At 45.8% G+C, this 23,601-nt stretch overlaps 3 protein-coding genes across 8 annotated transcripts in view; all 3 read left to right on the top strand.

Annotated features, from left to right (window-relative positions):
* SLC12A4 (solute carrier family 12 member 4) overlaps positions 1–2,204 on the top strand; it is a 47,822-nt gene extending 45,618 nt beyond the window's left edge. For 5 of the 6 annotated variants that reach the window (XM_051629066.1, XM_051629071.1, XM_051629067.1 and 2 more), the window contains 2 exons: positions 434–567; positions 1,038–2,204. In XM_051629066.1, coding sequence (XP_051485026.1) covers positions 434–567; positions 1,038–1,129 — 226 coding nt within the window. In that variant the 3' untranslated portion in view covers positions 1,130–2,204. The remainder of the gene's footprint in view (positions 1–433; positions 568–1,037) is intronic. The other variant, XR_007890540.1, reaches the window with a different exon arrangement.
* An 8,686-nt stretch (positions 2,205–10,890) lies between these two features.
* LOC127389370 (dual specificity protein kinase CLK1-like) lies at positions 10,891–12,136 on the top strand (the record flags this gene model as incomplete). Its single annotated transcript, XM_051629789.1, has 5 exons — positions 10,891–11,017; positions 11,163–11,245; positions 11,395–11,474; positions 11,730–11,820; positions 11,909–12,136. Coding segments are annotated over 5 exons (609 nt in total), but the record flags the coding sequence as incomplete, so codon positions are not given.
* A 5,643-nt stretch (positions 12,137–17,779) lies between these two features.
* On the top strand, positions 17,780–20,625 carry LOC127389287 (dual specificity protein kinase CLK1-like). Its single transcript, XM_051629635.1, has 10 exons — positions 17,780–17,948; positions 18,345–18,411; positions 18,626–18,742; positions 18,879–19,045; positions 19,122–19,226; positions 19,310–19,429; positions 19,575–19,657; positions 19,807–19,886; positions 20,142–20,232; positions 20,319–20,625. Exons 1-10 carry the CDS (start codon positions 17,849–17,851, stop codon positions 20,544–20,546), a joined length of 1,158 nt encoding a protein of 385 aa, XP_051485595.1. The 5' UTR covers positions 17,780–17,848; the 3' UTR covers positions 20,547–20,625.
* The last annotated feature ends 2,976 nt before the right edge of the window (positions 20,626–23,601 follow it).

The raw sequence follows: 23,601 nt of genomic DNA, 5'->3' as shown, positions 1-23,601 counted from the left end.
TGCATCTGGAGAGGTGCACAGTCTGTGCTGCCATGGGAGTGAGGGATCTGGAGAGGGCTGCCAGAAGCTGAGGGGAAGAGGGCTCTGCAGTCACAAGTGTCTGTGGGCAGTGCACACGTGAAGCACGTCCCCTTGGGCAAGCGTGTTTTAACTTCTTATGCAAGGCTAGAGCATCTTTATAAAATGTGCTTCTTGAAAAGCAATTTAACTTCATACACTGGACACTTGACTCCAGGGATCTTAAAACAATGGACCAGCTGTACCTGAAGAACTCTTTGTATCTTCATCATTAAGTCTGGAAAAATGTACTGTGTTGAATCAACATTTAACAGGGTATTTAGGAGATCTGAGGTATGCTTTTAATGGCCTTTTAAATCATTCAGTTTTCAGAGGCAGGTTTGTAACAGCAAGTCTCAATGTGCTTCTTTTACAGGAACCAGTCTAACGTCCGAAGAATGCACACAGCAGTGAAGCTAAACGAAGTCATTGTAAATAGATCCCATGATGCCAGACTTGTTCTCCTCAACATGCCTGGTCCTCCAAAGAATACCGATGGTGATGAGAACTGTATCCTTTCAGTCAAGGCCTGGTCCACATCGAAGCTCTTTCTTTGATCTGTGCTCTTGATTTTGTTTGCCACAAATGCTCTCAAGCTGCAATATGTGATAAAGTGTCCACTGACTGGAGGGTACTGGCTTGTGGCCTAGTAAGTGCTTAAAGCAGAAGTTGCCACTGGTTGCTCTGGAAGCCTTGTAGGACTAGACCACAGCTAGCAAGCCTGTTGGCTCCACAGTTAGTTCTCTGTCCATAGCTGCTGTTCAGCCTTGGTTTTGTACCACTAAATCAGCAAGCCTTTCACTGGCCTGTGCCAAAAAAATGTGACAAGGCACAGACCAACTTATTTTCTCTTCTTGTCTCACAGAGAATGCCCCTACAGCCTCCCTGCTACCCAAGCCTTGCCACATGAGCCCCACACAGAAGATGATCACTGTGTTTTGGTTTTGATACTCGTTTTGTCCTTGACTTCACCTAAACAGACATGGAATTCCTGGAAGTCTTGACTGAGGGTCTGGAGAGAGTATTGCTTGTTAGAGGAGGCGGCCGAGAAGTCATCACAATTTACTCCTGATTAATTAAAAGCTTCTAACGCTGCTCTTCATTTACCTTCTTGGCGATAACAGACATTCCAGTTTTAAATGGAGAAGAAAAAAAGGTCTTTTGCCTAACTTTCTCCTCATCCAGTCCTGTTCATTGTCTTTCCATTTGCAACATACATATCTTTGGGATTGCAGTATTGTCACACCATCCGATTAGCAACAAATTAATTTTGAAGCTGCCACATTATTCAGTTTCTGCTTTGGTACTCCAGCATTTGTGCATGTAGTTAAACACTAAACTTCTTTTTAGTCAGCACTGCTATGTGCACTATTTTTAGTAACTGTATGTAAAGTTAGGACATGAAAGCCAGTTACTGTAAAAAGATTTTAAAAGCTTTTTATATTAGGTCTGGGGAATAGAATTACATTATATAGCAGCTAGTTTCTGCTGAAGTTCAGATATAAAGCATTTTCTAAAGAGCACACTAAATTGTGAGAATGAACTGAAAAAGCTTATGTTTTTCTGGGTTTACTTCCAGAACTAAACTCGCAGTATTGGTAAGAATTTATACTTTTAATACATTTATTGATAGAGATTTAAATAAATTATGTTGATATAGTTGAAAATATGTATGTAGCTTGCTACACATCGTGTTGCTTCCGAGACTTGAGGTTCTGTGAGGCCAGATCCCTATTTATTTTTGTATTTATTTGCCAGAAATATTGGATATGCAGATGCAGACCGTTTAGGATAACAGAGATCTCACAATAAATTTTGAATTGTCAGTGGGTTGGAGGACCAGTTGTGTGCAGTTCTTCCATACTTTAAATTTTTTGCAGACCATCCATCAAAGTACTTTGAGCATGTTGGAGCCCTGTCTGTAGAGCCAGGTGCTATGCTGCACGCACAGCCGTGGGATTGCCCTTGCACAAGTACAGGGGACCTGCTGCTTCATTGTATGCTTTATGCCCTTAGAGGAAAAAGAAGAAAAGAAGACCTATATTAACCAATAAGTCTCTGGAGATTTTATCAAGCCCGTTGAGTTGTACTTTATGTACAGAACATTCGTATTTTTTCAATAAAATGTTGCATACACTTTGAACCTATTCTCTCTTCTGTGTGCTGTGGTAAATCATGGGAAAACCCCACCTGTCCTTCCCTGGGCAGAGCTGCTGTGCTCTGGCTGCAGCACATCAGCACCCGTGGATCCAGCCTGAGGGGGGAAGGTGGGGGTGCCACATGTTCTGCACTGTGGAGCTGCCAGCTTAGACTTTAATGCAGCCTGGTGGTGTGTCTAAGTGGGTAAAGGCTTCTGGGTCTGGAGTCTCGTGCAAGAGCCTGGGAGAACTCTGTAACCCCACAGTATGAAATGCATGATTTCAGGCTCTCTGGGAAAGCAGTAATCCTGTACAAAGGACACGTGGGAGCTGACCTCTGTGGGATGCATTAGTAGCATGGGAAGGTGGGGATTGATTACATTTCTCTGACCCAGGTGCTCTTGCTAGTTGGAATATTAGTTTTGTTAACCACATTTGGGATAGTGCTCCTCCTTGTTTCACTGATAGTGGCATGACAATTTGTGAGCAAAATCTGAGAGGCTATACAGGCTTTTATCTGAGTAAGAATAATGTAATTAAAACCTGCTTGTCATAAAAGTTTATATTTAAAGCCCAAGTTTGTTTTCTCCATGAAATAGGACGTACCTGATGGGAGCAGGATGGTACTAGTGTGTGCAAGATCCCTGCAAAACAACAGCCAGGAAACAACTCTAGGGTGAGCTCGCTACTGCATATTTGTTCCTTAATTTTTTAAAAAAACAATTTTGCTTTTTGGGTTTTGAAAACCAAAATTCATTTCGCATTTTAAAACAAATGGAAATAATAATGCTTGTTTATTTGTAAATAGTGTGCTAGTTGTAGAGAGATAATTTTTACAATTTTAGAGGGCTGAGCAGTGGAACACAAGCGTACAGCAATCCTAGTTAAAAGCTCTGCAAGCATTCTTCTGTAGGAGTAATGAAAAAAGTTTATGAAAACTTGTTGCTCAAACTTCTGTAGGCCTAACTTTGTTTTTCCAAATGCAAGCTGTTAATATAATCGTACTGAGAAATATATACACTTATTCCTTACAAAATTTTATGTTTTTATGGTATAACTCCCATCTCTCAAAAGGATTTTAGTGCCGTATGCTACCTGATGCAGTTAACCTGTTTGTGGCTGTATTATATTTTAACATCAAACCAATCAGGTGAGTCTCCTTAAAGATATGTGAGGTTAGGTTTTCAGAGTTGATTCTTTGCAATGTGGATTAAAAAAAAACCCTAATTCAGCATTCTGTGGACCCTAAGGATTTAACAGGCTCCAATTATGTAAGATGTGTCTGTATATAGAAGGTTCAAAACGAGTTCCTCTGAGCTTTAGCTTACGTGGAAGTGCAGAGCCTAGGGGTGCAGGTCAGTGAAAACTGGAAGCAGCATGGATGGAAAAGTTTGTATAAGAAAAACATCAATGGAAAACATAATTTCTAGTTGAGTCAGCTTCTGTCTGGGTAACCAAATCTTCCATTCCTGTCCCTACTCTAAAACCTTTATTTGGAAAGGAGACGAGAATACTGCAATTAACGCAAACATAATGAAGTTGATTTAAGCTTTTATTTTTTATATGCGTGCAGAGAATTATACTTAAAGCCTCCATGGTATAGATATAATAATTAGGGAGTCATTGAAAAATCCTACCATAGCACAAAGATGTCTCTGTGCTTTATCTTTCACCTCCAGAAAACTTGAAATCAAACCCCTGCAATCAAAGCCAGCCAAGTGCCTTTGCTGCCCAGAAGTGCATAAGGAAGAGTGTGGCCAGGAGAGTTGAGAGATCCTTCTCCCTCTCTGCTCTGCCCTGGTGAGGCTGCATCTGGAGAACTGAGTCCAGTTCTGGGCTCCCCAGTTCGAGAGAGACAGGGAACTGCTGGACAGAGTCCAGGGGAGGGCAACAGAGATGACTGGAGGATTGGAGCATCTCCCTGATGAGGAAAGGCTGAGAGAGCTGGCGCTGTTCAGCCTGGAGAGGAGAAGGCTGAGGGGAGACCTTATCAATGCCTACAGGTATCTAGGGTGGGTGCAGGGAGGATGGAGCCAGACTGCTCAGTAGTTCCTGGGCACAAGCTGGAACATGGGAACTTCCATTTAAATACGAGGAAAAAACCCTTCTTTACTGTCAGGGTGACAGAGCCCTGGAAGAGGCTGCCCAGGGAGGTTGTGGGGTCCCCTTCTCTGGAGACATTCCAAACCCCCTTGGATGCAATCCTGTGGGATGTGCTCCGGGCAATCCTGCTTGTGCGGGGGGTTGGACTCGATGATCTCTAGAGGCCCCTGCCACCTCTGACAGCCCCGTGACGATTCCCGGCCCGCGGGAGCCGCCGCCGCCCAGGAGCACCGCCAGGGGGCGCGAGACGGCGCCTGCCCGGCCGCGAGCGCGGGAGTCGGGAATTGCCGCCCGGCGGGAAGTGCTCGTGCTGCTCGTTTGAATTCTGACAGGAAGTGAACCGTCATCAGTTTAAAAAAGTGCCATTTTAAGCCATCCGCCCTCCTCCCCGGGACCCGTTCCTCACTTTCTCATCTGCGTCATCCAGAGCAATGTCGGCTTCTTCAGTAGCTCCCTTGGGAAGGGAAAAATCTGCCTCGTGCTGTGCTCCGGAGGTCAGAGTGCTCATTCCGTTCTGGAGTCATTATCCCCCTGCGCGGTCCCTGGCCCAGATGCTGCTGGAACCAGGGGCTGCTCTGCCCTGGGGAGAGGTGCCCGATGGCAAACAGCACCATCCGAGCTGAGGTGAGCCCCTCGCCCCAAGCGCCGTGTCCGTGTGATTTAATGCAAGAGTAGCTGTATCTGTGGTACAGACCGTGAATTGCTGTCAGCAGTTGTCTTCGGTGTTGTACAGGTTGTCGGTGCTAACGGTGTTCAGTCCCTCTCTCTGACAAATCAGTCCTTTGCGTTGCGCATCTACCAGAGGCAAAACCAGCAGCCTGCAGAGCACGCCAGTGAAAAACATAGTGGGTAGAAACAGAAAGAGAAACAAACAACTCAAAGTCAAGAAGCTTATGAACCAATCTTGATTATTGTTCCTGAGTTTCTCACGCCCTGTGGGAGTTCATTTTTTGGTGGGTCTTTCAAATGTCAGGCAGTTACTCTGTCTACAGAAGACCCACTCTGAGTCTGCCACCAACAGTAAGGATTACAAGAATTACAGCTTAATATTGAGCGGTATAAATTCTAAATCCAAGACACAATATAGGTAACAAGATAGCAAGTCATACAACTGTAGTATTTTGTCGAACTTGCCTGATTTATATAGCTGAATACATAGGATTTTCTTGTTAAGCATCTGAAAAAATCTCCTAGGGGTAACAATTTTGTTCTGCTTTTAAACTTAGAGTTGTTATTATTAAATACTTCTATTTGATTTCTATTAGATTAAAAAAAAAAAAAAAAAGGAATCATCAGGAATCAATTGCCAAGGCTTTAAAAAAAAAAAAATCACCACAGAAACATTAAGGATCTAAATAGAATATGTAAATATTCTCCATCAAAATAAGCTGGTTACAATCAGGCCTGGATGTATTTTTAGTTGGCTCCTTTCATGTTCTTCACCAGAGTCCATACAAGCTGTTCCCACAAAATAATTCTTTGTGGCTTATCTGCTCTTTTCTCTTTCAAGGACAAGTACATTTTGGTTCCTCAGAGGCCAGCTGTGCTAGGGTGAAGTATGGCCATGCTAATTGTTTGTGGACTTTTAACTAGCACAACTCTTTTCGTCTCAGAGCTGCTTCAGCTCTGTTTTCCATAAACGTGTGTCTGGTTGGGCTCTACTCCCTACCATTTTCAACAACTTGCTTGCATTTATGGAGATATTTCTCACCTTAAGATAGTTTATTGAAGTGGTCAGCCAGGCCAGCCAACTTAAGTGAACATACTGAAAATAAAAAGCAGAAGAGCTTTACTCCAGCCTGTCTCTTAGGTGAATTCAGTTTAATTCCCAGGGCCTGTTTTTCACACCGTGAAGTTCAAGCTAAACCTGTGTAAGATTCTGCTGTGAGCAGAGCTTAGCAGTTATATTGTTCCCAGAGTGGTGCATGGTTTTTACACGGTATTTTTTTTCCTCAGCTTTAAAAAACATCTTTTAAACAGGCATGATGCGCTCCTTGTGTTTGGGAACACAACACTCCCTACGTCTATGTTTTTCTGGTAGCTGTTATGTCAGTAATTAATGGAAACTGGCATAAAATCTATGTAGTTGGGTAACAGGGAAGTGTTTACCTTAGAATCTGTACAATCAGAGAAATCTGTACAATTATGCTTAAGAACACATACTGAGGGTACATAACATTGTCTTGAAGTCAGTATGGCTACATCCTAACTAGCTAACTCCTTCTGGTTTCCTGGATAGACTGTACCTTGGGTACAATGGCAGTCCAGAATGGCAGCTTTGGAGAAAGTGGGTTATTCTTTCCTAGGGATCTTTCACTTTGAAGACTCCTTAACCCCTGTGGATGTAAACTTAAATCGGGGAGATTAATTCAAAGTACAGCCTCTGATCTAAAGCACATGTCAATTTTTAATGTACACAAATAAACACTATTGCTGTTGAAAATGATGGAAGACAAATCTAGCTACTTGAAATGTGTCTAAAGACTAGTCCTTGTCAGGAGGGAGGTGGAGGAGGGATATGTATATGAGATGTGAATGCCAAGTCATAAGCTTTAGACCACAAGCCCTCTAAGGCCATGGATTTATACCCCCGTGCCCTCCTCACATCTTTAGCTTTCCTCTAATACCAGAAGTAGTGTTGGTTTTCCTGAAACTGCCAGTTTGCCTAAAGTTAGAAAAAAAATGACAGTACAAGTGACAGAGATGCTATTTCCTATTATTTCTGTTCTACACAGAAGTAGCAAAGAAAACTTAACAGGAGACTGAAGTTAGAGGTAGTCTTATTTCTGTGTTAATTCACCTCTGTCGGTGAAGTCTGAAGAGAGAACAAATCCTGTTAGAATTCACAGTGCTTGCTTAATTTGTAATTATGTCAAGAGTTTATTCTGGCAGGAGTATGTGTGGAGTGCCCTTTTTCATATTGCAATTCAATGCTGTGGGGCTACAAAATTAATAAATTTGTGTGTGATTTTATAGCTAATACAGCAACGTGCCAACATTTATCAAGTTACATTTAGTGTTGCAATCTAGTTAAAGAGAGGCAGCTCTTAGTGCATAGTCTGTAAGGAGGAAAAAGTCACTCCTGTAATCTCTTCAATGTCTAACACGATTAAGAGACTGACCCTTCTTGCATCAGGCTTAAGTATCAAAATCTAATTAGAATCTCATTACTACCCATATGTCCACAATCAAATCCTGGGTGCTGCAACTTGCCCATCAGTATTTTTAAGGAAACTCAATAATGTTTTTAAATTGGGGAAACGGTGGCAGATTTTCTGAGAAGTGGAGAAGGAAAAAAAAAAACAAAGTAGAAGTCGATAGTCCTACAGATAAAAGGGTTAGAGGAAAAAGTCTACATATTTTAGCAAAGTTGACCTTCTCTTGATGCTGACATTTCTTTTGCTTTAAGGTGGATTTTACAGATACCAAAATTGGTCAAGAAATCAATCTCACCTTTGTAACTGAAGAACGAGACATACTTCAGTGTACTGGCATCATCAAATAAACCCATGTCAGACACTCTATAAAGAGACTCATATTTGAACACCTGCTTTCAGGTAGAAGTTTGGGTTTTTTTTCTGAACTGAGACTTTTCAACAAAAAATCTCTTAAATGGATCTTGCTCAGATGCTCAGCATACCACTATGATCAAATGTGAACAGAAATAACGAGTAGTGCCACCCTGTATGGCCGATTTGCCTGGATACCACTGGTATTGTCCCAGATGGGGTGAGATAGCAAGATGTATCACTTCATTTGGTTCATTTTTGTTCCAGCACCTATGCTTGGAATCACCGAATCATTAAGTTGGAAAAGACCTTCAAGATCATCAAGTCCAACCATCTGCCCTACATTCCATAACCACTAAACCATATGAAACACCATGTCTACCTATAGTGTTAACAGCTCGAAGAATGGTGCTGCCACCACCTCCCTGGGCACTGGAGGCAGCTCCTAAGCACCTCAAGGATTAAGGGCTCGAGGGCAGGAGCCCTGACGTTCCAGCCTGACAGCAGCAGGTGGTTCCCCTCCACAGAACCCTAATGGTGTCTCCCAAGATTTCATGATTCCAAACCCAAACCCATGGGTCTGTGATTATGAGGTAACACCCTGGAACCCTTTGACTGCCACCAGTCAATGTATGTGACTTGCAGAGGCAAGTTTCAGGCCAGAGGCTGGATTTGCTCTCGTGAGGTGACAGGCGGCTGAGCTGCTGGAAGCTCCTTTGGAGAGAGGTGGTGGTTGAAGGGGGTGCAGGAAGGCACGGGGAGGAGAGAGTGGTGGCCGTGGCTTCAGGTGCCCTGTGTGAAGCAGCAGTGAGCAGCAGAGGAAGCCAGGGTGAGTTCCGGGGTAGCTCTGGTGTCTCTACTCCTGCACTGGTCTCTCATTCCCTTCTGCTCTTCCTTGGAGGTCTTTGCAGTTTGTGTTTTCCCTTCTGGAATATGTTACTCCCAGAGCCACATCCAGCTTCCCTGATTGGCTCAGCCTGAGGCAGGGCTGGGATTGGAGCTTCCAGGAGCTTCTCCCAGGAGCCATCCCTGTGCAGCCCTTTACCCCCACTACCAAAACCCCATCGCACTAACCCCGTAACCCCAAACAGATCATGAAGTCCAACCATTAAACCATCTTTCCATGGCGTTACAGAAAGCCATGTCTCCCCTCAGGCCCCTTTTCTGCAGGCTAAACAACTCCAGATTCCTTGGCTGCTTCTTGTAAGACTTGTGCTCTAGATCTTTAAACTTCACCCTTCAACACCTGGCTCAGGGCTTGGCCCATGTTCTTTACGAAGACTCGGGCTTGGACTAGATGGTCCCTCCCATGGACCCTAATGGGCTGCTGGGCCTCACAGCAGCAACTCATCGGCTCCGAGTGGGGTGGGTAATTCCAAAAGGAAAGACAAGACTCAGCACACAACTGGTTTTGATCTATGTGTATACAGAGACATAGACACACAGAATTCTTAAATCTTTTTGCTTCAAACAAAAAGTCAGGCACTGAGATCCTAAAGTAAAATTCAGTGAACCAATCTTTTCAAAGAAAGCAATTGTGTTGTAATTTTGTGTTGCCTTGCCACTTTGAGGATCTCACCTGGAAATGTGCCCCGTGCCATGTTTTTGTCCTGAATGCACTCGTGTTTATTCATTGCCTAGATGATCCTGACGAGTCCTCCAAGGAGCGGATCCAACAGCGTGGAGGAGAACTGCCAGGGTCACCCCATCTGTCAGACAGGAGACATCCTCTGTGCAAGATGTACAGAATATAAGATTAGCTTTTCAGATAGAATAAGTTCTGCTAGCATAGGATGTGGGTGGGCTTTGCAAGCCTTTTCTTTCTGTCTGGACTTTCTGTCTTAGGGGGTGGAGATGGTTACTCCTTTTCTGCACATTTCTTTCTTCTTTTCCTCCTTTTTGCCCAAGAAACCAGTAAATGCAGCTAATGAAGCTACTGGATTGAGATCCCTGTGTATGTGCCTTGATGAGAGTTGTCCAGTAACATCTCTCCAACTGGAGATTTTCCATGTAACGAGGCACAGTCGAGAGGAAGCCAGTTGTCCTGTTTGTTTGCTCCATTTTTGTGTGTTGGCTTGTTTTCTCAATACCTGAGTAACTATACAAACTTGTGTGACTGACAGTTCTGTTCTTTCTAGATGAAGTCGTTGCTACCTTGGGTGAGGGGACTTTTGGACAGGTTGTGGAGTGCATCGATCACAAGGAGTAAGTCTGTTTAAGTAACAATTTTTCTGGCTGATGCTCTCAGAGTGTGGCTCAGGAAGTGCTCTCTGATTGCATTGGGGTTCATCTTTACTTGAAGACCTATTCTGATGAGGTTTCCCATTGTTATCAGCAATGCAGGTGGTGATAATTGCTCAGGATTCTTATGGTAAAGTTCCTCCATGTTCTAAGCCCAGTTAAAAACCTGTCTTTCCAGGAACGGCAGACACGTGGCTGTGAAAATAATCAAGGAGGCTGATGGGAGCTCTGAGGAAGCCTTTGCAGAAGTCCGAGCGCTGCGCTACTTGCGTGCCCTGGACCCCAGCAGCACACAGTGAGTGCACGAAGCCTTGTCCTGGCCTCTGGCTTTCAGCTTCCTGTGACACAAGGAGCTTTGGGAGCACAGGATGTACGTAGCAGAGTGTGATACAATTGCCTGCTGCAATTCCTGCATCAGCCACTGTGTCCAGATGCTAGACTGGTTTGAATACCGTGGCCATGTCTGCATCGTGCTGGAGCTGCTGGGGCTCAGCACATTTGACTTTATGAAGGAGAATGGCTTCCTCCCCTTCAGGCTGGACCAGATCAGACAGATGGCGTATCAGATCTGCCAGGCTGTGAACTGCAAGTATCTTTCTTTTTTGCTTGATTTGTTAGGTTTTCTTTGTGGTATTTGCTAACAAGCATTGTTACCTTGCAGTTTTGCATGTCAACAAGTTGACACACACAGACCTGAAGCCAGAGAATATTTTACTGACGTCATCTGACTACACGGAGGAGTACAATCCCAGCCTGGGAAGTTGCGGTCCTCTTCCCCACCTCCCCTCAGCCATCCTCTGGCTTTACTTGGGCACTAGCCTCGCATTGTTTCCTTGTAGAAGTGTAAAGAGCGCACACCCAAACATCCCGACATCAAGGTTGGGGACTTCGGGAGCACCACACGTGACCACGAACATCACAGCACGGTGGTGACCACGAGACCGTACCGAGCTCCCGAAGTGATCCTAGGTCAGTAGGAGTCTGCTGGGCACAGCTTTGGCCTGAGATTCCTGGTGGCTAGTGAAAGGTGCTACAGAAGTGTGGCCCATCTTGCTTGAGGTCTTGACTTGTTTGCAGCCTGGTATAAACGTGAGCCTTCTGGATCTTTTCACAGCCCTGGGATGGTCACAGCCCTGCGATGTCTGGAGCATAGGATGTATTCTCCTGGAGTATTACCTGGGATCCCCAATCTTTCCGGTAGGCAACTAGGAACTAGCCATCTTGGCAGGAAGGGTGGCCCCATTAACGTTTGTAAGTAACAAGCCACACTGAAGTAAGGTCATTGTGTGGTTCTTGATCCCTCCTGCTGATAATGAACAACAATGTCTGTCTTGATTTCCCTTCAGGTCAATGAAGAGAAAGAACACCTGGCAATGATGGAGCGAATCCTGGGGCCTTTGCCAAGTGACATGGTAAAGAAAACCAGGTAATTCCATTTCTTCATACCTGGACTGATAGAGTTCCATTTAAATACTTTCAGATCTGGTTTAATGGACATGAAAAAAAAAAAGAGAAGTTTAAGACGTTCACATTCATCCTTTGATCTGTTTCCCAAACTGGCCACTCTTGTGGAATCGTCCCAGCTCATTCCCAAGTTGGGGACCAACATGCTGATAAACTGCTTCTAGTGCAGGGACAAAACAGCAGCTTTGAGTAACAAACTGTGGTCTGATTGTTTAAGGAAACGCGGATATTTCCATCATGACCGGGTGGATTGGGACGAACGTAGCTCTGCTGGGAGATACGTGTCCTGGTGGTGTAAACCCCTGAAGGTAAGAGGGCTGAGGGGAAAGGCTGATGGGGAGAGGACCTTTACATGCAATGACAGAATTACAAACATATGTTCTGTTCTTCATGAAGGCATTCATGACCAGCTATAGTGACGACCATGAGAACTTTTTTGACCTGGTTGAAAAGATGCTCCATTACGACCCAGCAGAGCGAATTACTCTGGGAGAAGCCCTGAAACACCCTTTCTTCTTCCCCCTGAGACGGGAAAAAAGGGTGCTGCCTCCTGGAGCTGGGGAGGCTGACCCAGGAGTCCTTCCCCCAAAGAAGCGTAGAAAGTATCGCATGTTTGTTGGATAGAGATGTTTTGTTAATGTTCCCTTTGGTGTTAGGATGTTTTGGATACTGTAGTTTGTTGTAGCTGTTGAAATAAAACTTAAGTCAGAAAAAGATAGCGATGAACTTGGTTGTGTTTCCTCCATGCGTGAAGGTCTTGGGACAGTGGCACTTTGAAAGGTGCACAGATGTCCTAGGACTGTGTCCTGCTGCTGAGTGGTCTCCACAGTGAGAATTGCAATACCTGTAACACACAACACGTTGCCCTGTCAGAATGAGCTGGAGGACTGGATCACTGCACACCCCCCAACATCTCCAGCTGTTCTACTGCTGCGCTGGGACTTGAAATTTGATAGCTTACTTAGGAACATTTAAATACTCTGACCCCGACTCCTGACAGGACTGGCCACACATCTTGTTTACAGATGGGTAAAATCCCAGACAGACCTTTTCCAGGCTGGGCAGACAACAGAAAGGGTCATCTTCCCAGCCTGGATTTTAGATGGGTCTCTGCCACCCAGACCCCTTCTCAATATACAGGATTGAGTCAAGCAGGAAATTTAAAGCCTAAATCTAGAGGTGTAACTTTTTCACATTTTCTTTTTTTGTGGTGTTTTTGTTGTTGGTTTGGTTTTTTTTCCTCCTTTTTAAGTTCACGTAGCCCCATTGCTTTGTTACCTGGTCAGTGAGCACCTGCTCTTTGCTCTTTCCACACAGGGTGCACACATTTTTACCAGCTCTTTCATCACCACATTTCACTCCCTCAGTTCCCTGTGTTTTCTGCTGACTCCACCACCCTCTCCTTTCTCCCTTCCTGACATCTGCCAGAGCCCATGGCCTCACTACTGCCCACAATAAACCATTTAACAGAAGAATCACAGAATTGTCAGAGTTGGAAGGGACCCCTATAGATCATCTAGTCCAACTGCCTTGCTAAAGAGGATTGCCTGAAGCACATCCCACAGGACTGCATCCCAGGCAGGTTGGGTCTCTAGAGGAGGACTCCACAACCTCTGTGGGCGCAGCCTGTTCTTTGCCACCAACAGCCACATTTAAACACTCTGACTGCCCACTGCTGATGGGACTGGCCACACAGTGGGGAGGTTAGGAGCAGAACCCGGGGATGAGCCCCCCTGGGCTGTTTGGAGCCTTGAGGAGAGAGGCCCCAGGAGCAGAGCCTGGCCAGCAGGGCCAGAGCTGCGCCGGGGCCAGCTCTGCTGCCTGGGCCCGGGGGGCTGCAGCTGCTGCTGGAGAGAAAGGGCTGCAGGCGAAGCTAGAGACTGCTCACCTCCCTTTGTGCTGTGCTTTGGCAGCCAGGAGAGGAAAAGCTTCCACAGGCACAGAGCTGCAACCCTTGCTTCAAGTGCAGCTGTTCCGGTGGCTTCTGTTAGTGACCGTTGGGCACAGGAGGCCGAGGGCCAGGTCCTGCCCCTGGATCACATCAACACCTGGCAACGCTCCAGGCTTGGGGCAGAGCAGCTGGAAAGTGCCCAGGGAAGGTCCTGGGGACATAATTTACTAACAGCTTGTAAGTCACAATTAGCAGAAATATTTTCCTGAAAAATGGTATCAATAGAATTTTCCATGAAACTGGTCCAGAAGTCTGGTTAGTAAGGGGGAAGCAGTAATTTTAGTTTTGTTGGTATCTGGGAAGGACTGTACCTTGTTAGGAAATTGTTCTAATGTTGCTGATGAATTTGCAATGATGAGTGGCTATTTCTCATCTTCTCTCCTTGTAAATGCTACAGCTGATACCCAGGCAGGTCTGCAGACATTAAAATAGAAGGTGGAGGGGACTCCTCCTCCTGCCTTTCAGTTTTCTTTTGTGCTGAAAATAGGCATTTGGTATAGGCATGTTATCTGTGAATCTAACTCCAGGTATTTTAAGAGATGGTAGACATTGATCTCTAGTTACTTTTGGCAGGTACATTTTTGAAAACAACATTGACTACTAGGACTGATGTCTTATTTCTCTTGCCCTCTTTTCTCCTTTATTTATCACCTCTAGCATTTTACAGTTGGTGGGAGGGTAAGACCCTGATGCTGAGATCCATGAGAATACCCAGAATTTAATGACTTCATTTTTAACTGCGATGCTTTTGGGGCCTTCCAATGATTCTTCTATGGCCGTTGCGGGGGGGGAAGCAATGCTGTGTCACATGATTTGAAAACAGTTTATGATAGCAGTTACTGGCCAAGTATGTAAGCATATTTTTTCACCATAAATGCACAAATAGGTAGTCTTGAGCACTTCACTTTCTAAAGCTGTGGCAGATCTGTTTGCCAGGTAACAGCCTACGTGTGTATCAGCAACTTGGAGATGTAAAAAAGCATTTAGCTTTCCATCGTGTCAGTTCCTGTACACTGAGTCATTCCTGAGGCTCTTATCCTCACCTAACAGCTCTCCCCACCACTGCAAAAATCCCTGGGCTTTCAGCCCAGGAAGAGGCCCTTAGACCCTCTACCTGAGGGTTTGGACCCTCAGGATGCAGCTTGGACCCTCACAATGCCTGTCTGGATCCTAAACCTGCAGCTTCGGACCCTAAAATGGCGGATCCTAAAATAGGGCCTAAAATGAGACTTCAGAATGAGATCTGGGGCCTAAAACTAACACTCTTGGCCATGAGAATGAGTACTAAAACCTAAAAGCATAAAGCTTGAAACTTAGAAATGAAGCTTTGTGCCCTGGGCCCTTAGAATGGGAAAGGCACTTGAGATAGGCATCCTGCTCCTGGCCCTTCCCCAGGCAAGTGCATTTCCCCCATGAACAGCCCGGCTGGCTCAGGGCTTGGCCCATGTTCTTTATGAAGACTCAGGTTGGACTAGATGGTCCCTCCCACGGACCCTAATGGTCTCTCCCAAGATTCCATGATTCTAAACCCATGGGCCTGTGATTATGAGGTGACACCCTGGAACCCTTTGGTGTGTGTGACTTGCAGAGGCAAGTTTCAGGCCAGAGGCTGGATTTGCTCTCGTGAGGTGACAGGTGGCTGAGCTGCTGGAAGCTCCTTTGGAGAGAGGTGGTGGTTGAAGGGGGTGCAGGAAGGCACGGGGAGGAGAGAGTGGTGGCCGTGGCTTCAGGTGCCCTGTGTGAAGCAGCAGTGAGCAGCAGAGGAAGCCAGGGTGAGTTCCGGGGTAGCTCTGGTGTCTCTACTCCTGCACTGGTCTCTCATTCCCCTCTGCTCTTCCTTGGAGGTCTTTGCAGTTTGTGTTTTCCCTTCTGGAATATGTTACTCCCAGAGCCACATCCAGCTTCCCTGATTGGCTCAGCCTGAGGCAGGGCTGGGATTGGAGCTTCCAGCAGCTTCTCCCAGGAGCCATCCCTGTGCAGCCCTTTACCCCCACTACCAAAACCCCATCGCACTAACCCCGTAACCCCAAACAGATCATCAAGTCCAACCATTAAACCATCTTTCGATGGAGTTACAGAAAGCCATGTCTCCCCTCAGGGGCCTTTTCTGCAGGCTAAACAACTCCAGATTCCTTGGCTGCTTCTTGTAAGACTTGTGCTCTAGATCTTTAAACTTCACCCTTCAACATGAAGCTTTCAGCCCAGGAAGAGGCCCTTAGACCCTCTACCTGAGGGTTTGGACCCTCAGGCTGCAGCTTGGACCCTCACAATGCCTGTCTGGATCCTAAGAGTGCAGATTCAGACCCTGAAATGGCAGATCCTAAAATGGGGCCTAACATGAGACTTCAGAATGAGATTTGAGGCCTAAAACTAACACTCTTGGCCATGAGAATGAGTACTAAAACCTAAAAGCATAAAGCTTGGAACTTAGAAATGAAGCTTTGTGCCCTGGGCCCTTAGAATGGGAAAGGCACTTGAGATAGGCATCCTGCTCCTGGCCCTTCCCCAGGCAAGTGCATTTCCCCCATGAACAGCCCGGCTGGCTCAGGGCTTGGCCCATGTTCTTTACGAAGACTCGGGCTTGGACTAGATGGTCCCTCCCATGGACCCTAATGGTCTCTCCCAAGATTCCATGATTCCAAACCCATGGGTCTGATTATGAGGTGACACCCTGGAACCCTTTGGTGTGTGTGACTTGCAGAGGCAAGTTTCAGGCCAGAGGCTGGATTTGCTCTCTTGAGGTGACAGGCGGCTGAGCTGCTGGAAGCTCCTTTGGAGAGAGGTGGTGGTTGAAGGGGCTGCAGGAAGGCACGGGGAGGAGAGAGTGGTGACCGTGGCTTCAAGTGTCCTGTGTGAAGCAGCAGTGACCAGCAGAGCAAGGGTGAGTTCTGGGGGAGGGCTGGGGCTTTTTTTCTCATCCGGTGGGGATAGAAGACTGATCCGTGCGCTTTCTTGAAGAGCTGCGTTTAGGACGTTTGTTTTACAGGGGGCATTTATGTTCTGTACAGACTGGAAATCGTGACTAAAAGCTCCTCAAAGATCATAGAAACATAGAAGCATTTTGGTGTAGAAAAGACCTTTAAGATCATTAAGACCAGTCATGAGTACCACCAGACAGGGAAGTAGAGAGACAGGGAACAGGCTTTATCAGCAAGGGAAAAAAACCGTGATGACTGAGCAACTCCCCACCAAAAGCAGTCTCCTGGCAGCCATTCTTAAAGGAGAGTTAGAATTTATTTCTTTGTTTGGTTCAATATGAGGTTCCCCATCTTCCAGAGTTCTTGGCAGTTCTTGGTTATTGGGAAGGGAATGTGAAGGACACGTGTGGTGAGTGTTTTTGTGTTTCCACTCTGCAGGAGGAACACACGCAGCACGTGTGTGGGGACTGAGCCACGAGACTCTTTAAAGTCTTTGGGCAGAAGCAAATTACTGGCTTTGATTCCCCTATGAAAAATGGTGACTTTGAAAAAAGCTCTTGAATTAAGTAATAAGGTGGAAGAAAGAGCAGAGAAAAAAAGAAAATGGGGTAGTAGAGGAACGAGACAATCTCCATTAGAGCGTTAATTTGGTCATTCGTGGCCTTGAGGGAACTGTGTATCTGTGGGATGTAATTCCAAGAGCAAACTCTCTTTGGTACAGATGCAGGATTCCAGGCCAATCCGTTATTTTGAATGGGCTCTGGAAGAAACTCCGAGGCCCAGCAGGTGCGATAGCACCCTGAAGAGAAAGCGGACATTGTCAGGCAGTGTGCAGGAGGCCAAGCGCCGCAGGCCTGATGGTTCTGAGCTGCCTGACAGGTAAATCCTTTTTCACTTCTGATAGCAGCAAGTACATAGCATCATGGAATCCCAGAATTGTTTTGGCTGGACAAGAGAATTTCTTGTTCTCGTTTGGTCATCTGATAATGCAGTTGTTTTTGAGTTGGAGATCTTTCATGAGAGATGTCTGACAGCTTAAAACAAGAAGCTGTCTTGATAGTGGAACTAGAATGATTTTACTGAAGTTGACATGATGCTTTTCTTGCAGTGCCTCTTCAGAAACCAAGAACCATCAAGGATGGGCTGCTGGGCCTCACAGCAGCAACTCATCGGCTCAGTGTGGGGTGAGGAATTCCAAAAGGAAAGACAAGACTCAGCACATAACGGTTTTTTATCTATGTATATACAAAGACTTACACACACAGAATTCTTAAATCTTTTTGCTTGAAACTTGAAACAAAAAGTCAGGCACTGAGATCCTAAAGGAAAGTTCAGTGAACCAATCTTTTCAAAGAAAGCAATTGTGTTGTAATTTTGTGTTGCCTTGCCACTTTGAGGATCTCACCTGGAAATGTGCCCCGTGCCATGTTTTTGTCCTGAATGCACTCGTGTTTATTCATTGCCTAGATGATCCTGACGAGTCCTCCAAGGAGCGGATCCAACAGCGTGGAGGAGAACTGCCAGGGTCACCCCATCTGTCAGACAGGAGACATCCTCTGTGCAAGATGTACAGAATATAAGATTAGCTTTTCAGATAGAATAAGTTCTGCTAGCATAGGATGTGGGTGGGCTTTGCAAGCCTTTTCTTTCTGTCTGGACTTTCTGTCTTAGGGGGTGGAGATGGTTACTCCTTTTCTGTACATTTCTTTCTTCTTTTCCTCCTTTTTGCCCAAGAAACCAGTAAATGCAGCTAATGAAGCTACTGGATTGAGATCCCTGTGTATGTGCCTTGATGAGAGTTGTCCAGTAACATCTCTCCAACTGGAGATTTTCCATGTAACGAGGCACAGTCAAGAGGAAGCCAGTTGTCCTGTTTGTTTGCTCCATTTTTGTGTGTTGGCTTGTTTTCTCAATACCTGAGTAACTATACAACTTGTGTGACTGACAGTTCTGTTCTTTCTAGATGAAGTCGTTGCTACCTTGGGTGAGGGGACTTTTGGACAGGTTGTGGAGTGCATCGATCACAAGGAGTAAGTCTGTTTAAGTAACAATTTTTCTGGCTGATGCTCTCAGAGTGTGGCTCAGGAAGTGCTCTCTGATTGCATTGGGGTTCATCTTTACTTGAAGACCTATTCTGATGAGGTTTCCCATTGTTATCAGCAATGCAGGTGGTGATAATTGCTCAGGATTCTTATGGTAAAGCTCCTCCATGTTCTAAGCCCAGTTAAAAACCTGTCTTTCCAGGAACGGCAGACACGTGGCTGTGAAAATAATCAAGGAGGCTGATGGGAGCTCTGAGGAAGCCTTTGCAGAAGTCCGAGCGCTGCGCTACTTACGTGCCCTGGACCCCAGCAGCACACAGTGAGTGCACGAAGCCTTGTCCTGGCCTCTGGCTTTCAGCTTCCTGTGACACATGGAGCTTTGGGAGCACAGGATGTACGTAGCAGAGTGTGATACAATTGCCTGCTGCAATTCCTGCATTTTCCTGCTTCTGCAGCCACTGTGTCCAGATGCTAGACTGGTTTGAATACCGTGGCCATGTCTGCATCGTGCTGGAGCTGCTGGGGCTCAGCACATTTGACTTTATGAAGGAGAATGGCTTCCTCCCCTTCAGGCTGGACCAGATCAGACAGATGGCGTATCAGATCTGCCAGGCTGTGAACTGCAAGTATCTTTCTTTTTTGCTTGATTTGTTAGGTTTTCTTTGTGGTATTTGCTAACAAGCATTGTTACCTTGCAGTTTTGCATGTCAACAAGTTGACACACACAGACCTGAAGCCAGAGAATATTTTACTGACGTCATCTGACTACACGGAGGAGTACAATCCCAGCCTGGGAAGTTGCGGTCCTCTTCCCCACCTCCCCTCAGCCATCCTCTGGCTTTACTTGGGCACTAGCCTCGCATTGTTTCCTTGTAGAAGTGTAAAGAGCGCACACCCAAACATCCCGACATCAAGGTTGGGGACTTCGGGAGCACCACACGTGACCACGAACATCACAGCACGGTGGTGACCACGAGACCGTACCGAGCTCCCGAAGTGATCCTAGGTCAGTAGGAGTCTGTTGGGCACAGCTTTGGCCTGAGATTCCTGGTGGCTAGTGAAAGGTGCTACAGAAGTGTGGCCCATCTTGCTTGAGGTCTTGACTTGTTTGCAGCCTGGTATAAACGTGAGCCTTCTGGATCTTTTCACAGCCCTGGGATGGTCACAGCCCTGCGATGTCTGGAGCATAGGATGTATTCTTCTGGAGTACTACCTGGGATCCCCAATCTTTCCGGTAGGCAACTAGGAACTAGCCATCTTGGCAGGAAGGGTGGCCCCATTAACGTTTGTAAGTGACAAGCCACACTGAAGTAAGGTCATTGTGTGGTTCTTGATCCCTCCTGCTGATAATGAACAACAATGTCTGTCTTGATTTCCCTTCAGGTCAATGAAGAGAAAGAACACCTGGCAATGATGGAGCGAATCCTGGGGCCTTTGCCAAGTGACATGGTAAAGAAAACCAGGTAATTCCATTTCTTCATACCTGGACTGATAGGGTTCAATTTAAATACTTTCAGATCTGGTTTAATGGACATGAAAAAAAAAAAGAGAAGTTTAAGACGTTCACATTCATCCTTTGATCTGTTTCCCAAACTGGCCACTCTTGTGGAATCGTCCCAGCTCATTCCCAAGTTGGGGACCAACATGCTGATAAACTGCTTCTAGTGCAGGGACAAAACAGCAGCTTTGAGTAACAAACTGTGGTCTGATTGTTTAAGGAAACGCGGATATTTCCATCATGACCGGGTGGATTGGGACGAACGTAGCTCTGCTGGGAGATACGTGTCCTGGTGGTGTAAGCCCCTGAAGGTAAGAGGGCTGAGGGAAAACTGCTGGGGAGAGGACCTTTACATGCAATGACAGAATTACAAACATATGTTCTGTTCTTCATGAAGGCATTCATGACCAGCTATAGTGACGACCATGAGAACTTTTTTGACCTGGTTGAAAAGATGCTCCATTACGACCCAGCAGAGCGAATTACTCTGGGAGAAGCCCTGAAACACCCTTTCTTCTTCCCCCTGAGACGGGAAAAAAGGGTGCTGCCTCCTGGAGCTGGGGAGGCTGACCCAGGAGTCCTTCCCCCAAAGAAGCGTAGAAAGTATCGCATGTTTGTTGGATAGAGATGTTTTGTTAATGTTCCCTTTGGTGTTAGGATGTTTTGGATACTGTAGTTTGTTGTAGCTGTTGAAATAAAACTTAAGTCAGAAAAAGATAGCGATGAACTTGGTTGTGTTTCCTCCGTGCATGAAGGTCTTGGGATAGTGGCACTTTGAAAGGTGCACAGATGTCCTAGGACTGTGTCCTGCTGCTGCGTAGTCTCCACAGTGAGAATTGCAATACCTGTAACACACAACACGTTGCCCTGTCAGAATGAGCTGAAGGACTGGATCACTGCACACCCCCCAACATCTCCATCTTCTCAGTTCCTGTACACTGTGTCATTCCTCAGGCTCTTATCCTCACCTAAGCGCTCTCCATCGAGCAGGTGCTTTGGTGCCTGAGGCGACTTTCAGATCTGGTGGGGATGACACCACGCGCCCCTTCCCTTTCGAGACCATTGTCTTGAGAGGGGAGCTTCATTCCTGAGGGAGCACCTGGAGGCGGGATGGGGCGGGCGGGACCAGCTCCAGATTCCCCGCAATAAGAGAGGCGCTCGAGCGGCCGCTGCCTCGCGCTTGCTTGCAGGCGGGGCCCTTTGCAGCTGCTGGATCGATAGGCGGGGCCGTTTGCAGCTGATGGATCGATAGGCGGGGCCGTTTGCAGCTGATGGATCGATAGGCGGGGCTGTTTGCAGCTGCTGGATCGATAGGCGGGGCTGTTTGCAGCTGCTGGATCGATAGGCGGGCCCGCTGCAGCTGGTGGACGGGTCCAGGTGTCCGCGCTCAGCTCCTCTCCGCGCGTGCAGAGCCGCGCGCAGCCCCGGCGCGCGCGGTGGCCGTTGCTCCCCTCAGGGAGAGGCGCGCAGGCGGTAGGAGCTGCGGGTGCTCTGGGCAAGAGCCGTGCGGGTCTTTGCCAGCCGCTCCGTTCAACATCGGCGGCAGCTTCTGTCAGTGTTTTGCAGAGAGACCCTGAGAGTTCCTTGCCCGGCAGGATTTGTCCCCCCAGCTGAGCTGTGGCTGCCTGGTGACACGTGAGGGGGTTGAGGAGGGGTGTTGAGGGGTCCCACTGAGAGGTCCCACTGAGGGGCTCCTCACCAGCCCCGCTGGCTGGGAGAGCCTCAAGACGGCATGGGAGAGTGAGTACCTGCTGTCCCAGGTACACCGGGGAAGAGCAACTGCGTCGTGTTCTTCAAACAGAAGAGCTCACCAGGAGAGAAAGTCTGGACTTTAATAAATCCACTGCAGCTTCAGGTTACAACGTGTAACCGCAGCTGCAATGCTGTGCTGCTGGAGAGAACATAATCGATAAAGGTGGCTGTGGTGCCTCATGGAGTTCCCATCTTTTTTCTCACTGAATAGGTATAACTTCAGCTACAGCTTTTAATTTTAAACCACAAATTGTCTACTAAGGGGCAGTTAAGTTGCCTAATCTTGTTTGTAGTGGTACTGCTTGTCTGTTTAATTGAAAATGTTCACCTTAAACACAGCAGAAAGTGACCTGTGTACTGATGCAACAGGGAAGCCTGAGGAAGAGTTTGAGATGATAGTTGGGTCAGGCATTTGGTCTGCCTGAGTTTTCTCATCTACTCTGGAGCAGGCAGTGTGAGGAGTTAGTTGTAAACAATGGCAGGCACAAATATTTAGTGGTGTAAAAGAGGGTGATTTTTATTAACAGTGAGCAGAATTGTGCATGCGGTGGCACTTTTTAATAGCTGGAGCTCTGAACCAAAACATAAGAAGCAAATTATAGATCCAAATCTAGGACCTAGGTTATTTTGGGGTGCATGAAAGTTTGGCTTATTTCCAAAAACCAAAGTCTAAAATGTACTTCTAGGCAAGATCTACAAAAGATCTACTAATACACTTAGCTGTAAGCTAGTCCTGGCTTGATCGCTTGAAAAACTTTAACTGGAAAATTCTGTAACTGTATAAAACTTAATTTCTATTTTTATGAGTACTTCCATTATTTTCTGTTGCAGTGAGACAAGAAAAACCTTTAATTTTTGAGAGAAACTAACCATACTTTATTTTTCTTTTACTCATAGAAAAGCCCCTTCTCTCTTTCTAATTAGCAAATTGTATAGTTTAGGTTATCTTAATAGGTGAGAAATTGAGATTAGGACCTAGACAAAGAAATTCTGAAAACTTTGAACAATAGGGTATTGGTTGTGTAGTACTCATCATGTTTTGGTACAGTTTTTTCTCATGTATTTGGAATCATGTGATGAAAATATGAATTAACCTTCTACGTAGTTACAGCCAAAAGTTATAATTGCAGGATTATATGCTTTTTTTTTTTTTTTTTAATTCTTTTGATTTCATAGGAGGCTTTTGAATATGTCTTGAATATGAATATAGGCTGTTGTCACATGAAAATGAGACTTCTAAGCAGTATTTTATTATTTCTTGTAGCTTTTCTGCTGTGGCCTTGGTGAAATGGCCCTGAGATAAATTTTCAGGCACTTCAAAGAACATCCTATGACCCAACGTAATCAGAACTTCTTCAATGAGCATGTCATCAAGGTGAGCCTGAATCATATACTTGGATAAAACACAGCTGATACCGCAGAAACCCTAACCTAATGGTAGCATGGATTTCATGTATCTTTTTTTTTTTTTTTAATATTATTTTAAATATTTGCTGTTTTCAATTATGAACCCTGCTGGGATTGTCTGGCTTGTTTTATTAGTATAATAACACTAAGGTATCAGGTATATTACTTATGAAATGGTGTTTTTTGTAAAACCGTTTTCCCTGAGCTGTTCTGGCTTACAGGGGGTTCTCCTGAAATCCTGACTAGTTGTCTATGAAGACTTTGGAGCATTTAATTTATTACCCGAAGAAAACTCTATGGGGACCTAGGGGTGTTGTTTTCTTGACTTTTGTTTTCTTGCCTACTTAAGTAGCTTTTAAATCTGGATCTAAGAGCTTTTAAGTATGATGTTGTAATTCTGTCAATATTATGGTTTATAGAAAAGCCCTTTGTAATGGCTTTCCTTAACGACAAAAACATCTAAGGGGACAAAAGTAGAGGATGAAACAAAGCCATGTACATTTTTCTTGGTTTTAGTAAAT

Source organism: Apus apus, chromosome 11 (genome assembly GCF_020740795.1).
Source record: "Apus apus isolate bApuApu2 chromosome 11, bApuApu2.pri.cur, whole genome shotgun sequence".
Lineage (NCBI taxonomy): Eukaryota > Metazoa > Chordata > Aves > Apodiformes > Apodidae > Apus > Apus apus.
Note: the sequence above shows the minus strand (reverse complement) of the source record. Positions and strands in the feature narration are given on the sequence as shown.

Coding starts and splice junctions, on each gene's coding strand:
- LOC127389287 (XM_051629635.1), top strand. CDS start 17,849: ATGATCCTGACGAGTCCTCCAAGGAGCGGATCCAACAGCGTGGAGGAG. Junction 18,743..18,878: donor CTGGACCCCAGCAGCACACA/GTGAGTGCACGA, acceptor CTGCTTCTGCAG/CCACTGTGTCCAGATGCTAG. Junction 19,430..19,574: donor AGCTCCCGAAGTGATCCTAG/GTCAGTAGGAGT, acceptor ATCTTTTCACAG/CCCTGGGATGGTCACAGCCC.